General features: G+C 36.0%; 1 protein-coding gene across 1 annotated transcript; it reads right to left on the bottom strand.

Moving 5' to 3' along the window:
• Nucleotides 1–247: 247 nt before the first annotated feature.
• LOC140153473 (uncharacterized) lies at nucleotides 248–5,711 on the bottom strand. The gene is made up of 2 exons (XM_072176237.1): nucleotides 4,554–5,711; nucleotides 248–2,524 (listed from the first exon to the last, which is right to left on the bottom strand). The coding sequence occupies exons 1-2, from the start codon at nucleotides 5,248–5,250 to the stop codon at nucleotides 2,061–2,063; spliced, it is 1,161 nt and encodes a 386-aa protein (XP_072032338.1). The 5' UTR covers nucleotides 5,251–5,711; the 3' UTR covers nucleotides 248–2,060.
• Between the last annotated feature and the right edge of the window lie 424 nt (nucleotides 5,712–6,135).

The raw sequence follows: 6,135 nt of genomic DNA, 5'->3' as shown, positions 1-6,135 counted from the left end.
GATCCATGCTCGTCCTCGCAGGTTTTTCTCCGGGTGCCCCGGTTTTCCTCCTGCATCTAAAATCGGACCTCTTCCCATATCCCTGTCCCGTCATATTCGGATGGTTAGGCCTAGTAGCCTCTGAGCAGGCTATTGGGCTTAGCCTGGCTTCGGCCGAATGTTAAAAAAATTAAAATTAAACACACGCGGATTCCTATATTTACCTTGAGTTTAGTAACCCGGGTCACGGGTTTGGTAAACTTGCCTTCCCAGCAAACTGTTCTTAAAACGTTTATTCAAAACGGCTTTTTTAAATAACATTTAAAGGAGTATTTCGTGATCCTAGCATCCTCTTTTTATGACATTTGTCAGTAGATATCCACGAAAAAAGGTTATTCCCAAAATTCCAGTTGATTCCGATTTTGCGTTTGCGAGTTATGCATGATTATGTGTATATTGCACTGCTCCATAGATAATGTGTTGTAATTTCGTTCTGGTATATCAGAACGAAATTCAAATTTCACGATATCTTTGCTAAACGAATTAATCTGCAAGAAAATTTGTGTATACATAAACATTATGTAGCCAGAGGTTTCCAGTGTCATAAAAATCTCAACTTTTTTTGAGAAAAGTGGGGGATGAGGCTGTGGATCACGAAATGCCCTTTTAAATGTCGGGTTATAAAGATCATGAATACGGTTTTAAAACGTTATTGTCAAAATATCTTGGACATAGACAGTTTATCAAAGTACTTTGTCACAAGTTAAATTTTAATAACATTCTGTTATAATATTTTGCATTACGTTTTCAAAATGTTTTATGAGTGTTATTAAAACGTTTATACATTATACGTAATACCCTTTAAGGGGTACTACACCCCTGTGGTAAATTTGTGACTATTTTTGCATTTTTCTCAAAAAATAATAACACACTGGTAACAAAGGTTACGTATATTATTGGGGCAAGGAATCCAATTACTATACTGAAATTTCAGTAACTCAAGACAAGCGGTTCAGTATATATGATAGGAAAATAATGAGGTACATCCTAGCGGTACCTTATTTGTTATCATAATACACCGCTTGTCTTGGGTCACTGAAATTCCAGTGTAGTAATTGGATTCCTTGCCCCTATAATATATATAACTTTTGTTACCACTATGTTATAAGTTTTTGAGAAAAATGCAAAAATAGATCCAAATTTATCGAGGGGTGTAGTACTAATAACTCGACATTCAAACCTTTCTGTAACACGCTGTGTGTTTGCTGGGACCTTACATGACCGACACACATGGTTTCACTACTAATAAAGTACACCTCTGTTTTGTAAGTTTACATTGCCGCTTTTTGTTTTTATTCAATTTTGAGAAATCCATAACAAAATACTTGATTCCGACAACAATTTTCAACCAATTTAGTCGGAAATATTTTGTTTACAATCAGTATGATATCACTAAGCATCCTATGAAAATCAATCTGTAATGTTCCTATAATTTTATTTTTCTCATATCTAACCAACATAACCAGCATTGATTTGACAATAAGTGATTTCACGTACATCTTGACTCTGAAAATAAAATAAAAACGGCATTTCTCATTTAGGTTTTTAGACCACAGTACGGGAAACAGCCTTTTTTAGCCATAATTATTTTACATGTAGAGTTGTCAACTTGTCTACAACCTGGAAGCCAACATTTTGTTACAAGATACCTGTTGACGAATTATTATTTGCCTGAATTGTACATGTAATTAATTTAGTTGTAAGATGTCGAGTTCTGAAAGAAGTTATATATCCTCATGACCTTATGATCCTTTATACACAGCCGTTTTCGCCATACGTTTGGCAAACAATTGGCGATCACAAACGTTTGTCAAATATTTTCGTAAATGCCCGCTAAATGTTTGTGAAACGTTAGTTTGGCGAAAGCGGCTATGTATTTCTAGACTCTACCGGGCGTCCATTTATGGATTCAAAACTAGTAAAGAATCTGGTATAAAGAATTTTGTAGACCTTTCATTTTAGTCACTAGTTGCCCAGCACCCAAGGCTGGTTACAAAGAAATTAATACTCCTCACATTATTTTATGAATGAATATCAGGCAACAATTTCTCAGTCCTAGACGGATCACAAGCAGTGTTCTCCGAAGGCTGGAGTCCTAAAAGCCATTTATTCACCCTATTGTTCGTGGATAATGGGCTCTTTTGATATTCCGGTAAACTCTTCTCATTGTCACTTTCATCCCCCGACGACTGTGGAGGCTCAGATTTAGTACTACATGTCTCATCTAGCGCGGTCTCATCACGAGTTTCAGCTATATCATAGAGCATATCACACGATTGATTTGTGACACTGTGTGTTGACGATTCGTCCCCGGGTCCTCCTGAGTCATGACGGAGTCTAGCTGTGACATCCATTATGGGTTCGCCTGTTTCGTCATCAACTGCACTAAATGACTCTTTGATGCTGTCGACATGATGTGAATGTTCAAAAGATGTTATTTCATCAACCCTCATTTGATGAGGAAGTCCATTTCGTGGTGAATAATCTGAAATAAAAATCAACAGTAAATGAATTGACAGAATTGTAAAATATAAAGCTAATAATATTATAATCACTACCGTAAAGCCTACTTTATCCCCAAACAGTGTCATGCATGCAGTGCCCCTTAGCCCTTGAATATTGCGTAAAGTGAGTGCACTTTTATAAAGGATGTCTTTGATCATGTTAATCAGAATTTGATATCAAATAACACCGAATTAAGATATTCAGATCATTTGCAATTCATAAGAAGCAGCAGTTTGCATGAAATAACTATTTAGAGTAAATTGATCGTGCGATTCAAATTATTTTAAATGTTTAACAGAGTGTAACAGGCACCACACCAAGGACGTCTTGGACGTGTTGGACGAACATTTTTGGGTACACTCTAAAAACAAATGTTAATATATTGACACTATTTGAGCAACATTTTGCCAACACTTAACACCTTTCCCTTATTAACGCACAATTTCGTTGCCATTTTAAAATTAAACAATTTTATTAACACTTTGACACTAATTTTAACATAAAAATATTAAATTTTGACAGCAATTCAGCAATGTAGATACATGTAGGACCAAATAACACAAATAAATACAGTTGACCGCGTCCCGTCCGCTTCCTTCCTTTTTTTAAGATTCATAATTTTTCTTGTTATTTTCTTTATTTCAAGCATAACTATTTTTGTAAATACATGTATGTTTCATAAGTTCACGTATTGGCAAATCATTTGCTTATGTCCAATAAACATTTCGAATCAACCTTAAAATCATCAAATAAAATTGTGCCCCCTTTTCCATGTTTTAATAGAATAGGTTGGTTAAGATTTTACACAAGTTTCGTATTTTTAAACAAAAAATAGTACATAGTATACTTCCACTTCCACAATTCACCACTTTATTGAGAAAAATATAACGAGCCCCGGGATCGGGGTAATTATATTTTATAAGCTTTCTTCTGATACCAAAATCTGACTTTTTACAAAGAAAACTGGGGATGAGGCTATTGATCTGCTCACACCCCATGATGTTTCCATGCATTGAATCAAAATGAATTATGGGTAATTGTTGTTGGCATGAATCAATAATGATCGATGATAATGATTACCTGTCTTTCATTATCAACACCATAAATTGAGGCAAATAAGATCTAGAACTTGTTCAAGGGTAACCCTTTTAGGCCTTTTATGGACTATATTGCTTAAGGAGCATGAAAATCACAATGCGATTTCCTCATACCGACTGTTGTACGAATTCAAGAGCATGTTGATTAGAATGTTAGTAGCTTTTGAGTTAAAACTCAGTGGGAAAGGATCAATAATAAAAAGCAAATAATATTGAAAAGATTCCACTTATGATAAAAGAACACCGCCAGATCATTGCATTTTTTTTCCAATTGTCGATTTTGAAGCAGAAACATTATGGTTGCATGTGCACAAATTCACCGGGATTACACGCAGCCTTAATACATTTGGTATACGATGTATTGTTGGTCGAAGCAGCCAAAAAAAAGTAGTTCGCGACATCTTGCGAATGGTATAGTGAGTTTTAGCAAAAATTGCATTGCTCAATTCATAGCGAGCGTGTAGAAGAATTAAAATATCACAGATATACTTTTGTAGGTCCCGTGGTTCTTGAGTTATGTTGTAAAGAGGGCTGAAACAACAACACTTTTGTAAAACGTACATAACTCATTAACAACAATAAATTAAGCAAGTTTTCAAAGTATATGATTTTTTTGGCTGCTTCGACCAACAGTACCTCGTATACCCTTAATACATTTAAAATACTTAGATCCTAACTTACTAGTACTACACCCTATCCCCACAACTCCTCCCCCACACCCCACCCCACCCCAACACAGAAAACTGATGAGAGTGCTAATCATACATTGTATTTTGAGACTTTGACGCATCTCAATTCAGGGAACTGCTAAATAAATGTACAATTACCAAAAATAAGTTATTAATTATGATTTCACTGAAAATATGTGATTATTAACGCGCGCTGTACATGTAAGAGAATCCATTACTATACCTGTGAAATTGGCAGGTAGTGAGTGTCTCTTGTTGTCCCCAGTAGGACTAACATCAGGAGTAGTACTGGTAGTTCTTCCACGTCTTAATTTCAATGATCCACCATGTCTCTTCTTAACCATAGGAGAATTCGGTTCACTTCCTGTAGGACTTGTAAATTGTATTTCGTTTGATATTAAAGGAGACATAGGAGAGTAAGGAGACATGGGGGTTGATGGTGAGGTAGAAGCACCAGGGTATGTCCTCCGAACTGTTACTGGAGAACACTCAACAGATTTGCTCAGTCTTGTTCGCACCATCCGTGGTGAATTGCATGTGCTTGATCCGTTGGATCGTGGAGAATCATGATCGGGTGGATTTGGTTTGAGTTTAAGATCTGTGAATCTGTGAGAAAGTTGTGGTTCCGATGCTTGTCTCGTCAGGATTGGTTTTATTTGGCGACCACGACGTGTAATCATGGGACTGTCTGTAATGCCAGGTTTGTCATGCTTGGAATAACGTGAGAAAGAAGGATCATCTGGTGCTCCAATAAGAGGCGGAAGATCAGCACCGTTACTTCTAGAAGATGAAGCTGATGGTAATAAAATAGGGCCGCTTATAGTTCTCTCAAGTTTGCGTAAATTTCTTCTAGCTATAGCCGGGGAATATCTCCCCTTATTGCTTACAGGAATAGAATCATGAGAATCTTCCCGAATCATAGTGATGCTGAATGAATTAGATGTTCGCTAAGATGAAACTTTTATATTTCCATAGTTAGAGATGATAACCGGGTATGATAAAACTGTTATTCCACACTAAACAATTTTCGTAGTCGGAACCATGCAGGATGATACAAACACATTTTTTCATCAGAGAGTGTATCCATTAAATATTATGGTGTATCGCCACACGATGATAATGATCCAAAAATATTTTCCTTTGGTAAATACTATCGAAGAGATAGAAATCGATTCCAGTGTTAAAAGACGGTAGTCGCCATTGAACAACGTCATTGCAGGCACAGTAAATGTTTAACTATCATCATGAAGATTCAGTGTTACAATGTCAATGTTTGTGTCAAAATTCTCATTTCGAAAATGATCAGCGGACATACTGATGACGAAACGCAAAAAAGAGATACGCTCCTTGTCTATAATTTCATTTCTAGAAACCGCTCGACCTCGGTAAAGAAAATACATGTAGACACTTCTGTTGTTATTGATCAAAAGAATATTTGTTATTCTGCTATCTTAAAAATTATGTCAGTGAAGACAAATCTATTGATTTATCGACCCAATTATGATAGTTAATAGTTTGCAAAGTTCGATTGGCTACCGGGTGAATGATAACACACTGGCCAGGTTTTTCCATCACACTGCGTCCTGGAAGTGTTTCTGGAATTTAAGTTGACACGACCACAGAGGCATGACACGCGATTGGTTGGTTGTTGGACACAAGAAAAGATATTTACCCGGGATTTACCAATAATTAGTTTTGTTTATTTTATCATCAGCAATCAATTTTGATGTTTGTTTGTGCTTGTGTTGCTGTTGGGTTGGTTTTTTAATTTTTTGGTGTTTTTTTAATAGTTTTTTTGGTTATAG

This window comes from Amphiura filiformis, chromosome 1 (assembly GCF_039555335.1).
Source record: "Amphiura filiformis chromosome 1, Afil_fr2py, whole genome shotgun sequence".
Taxonomy (NCBI): domain Eukaryota; kingdom Metazoa; phylum Echinodermata; class Ophiuroidea; order Amphilepidida; family Amphiuridae; genus Amphiura; species Amphiura filiformis.
This window is presented reverse-complemented; position numbering and strand designations above follow the sequence as displayed.

Excerpts from the sequence above, each read along its gene's own strand:
- LOC140153473 (XM_072176237.1), bottom strand. The coding sequence starts at position 5,250 with ATGATTCGGGAAGATTCTCATGATTCTATTCCTGTAAGCAATAAGGGG. Across the intron at positions 2,525-4,553 it reads ACTACCTGCCAATTTCACAG|ATTATTCACCACGAAATGGA; the intron begins GTATAGTAATGG and ends TTTTTATTTCAG.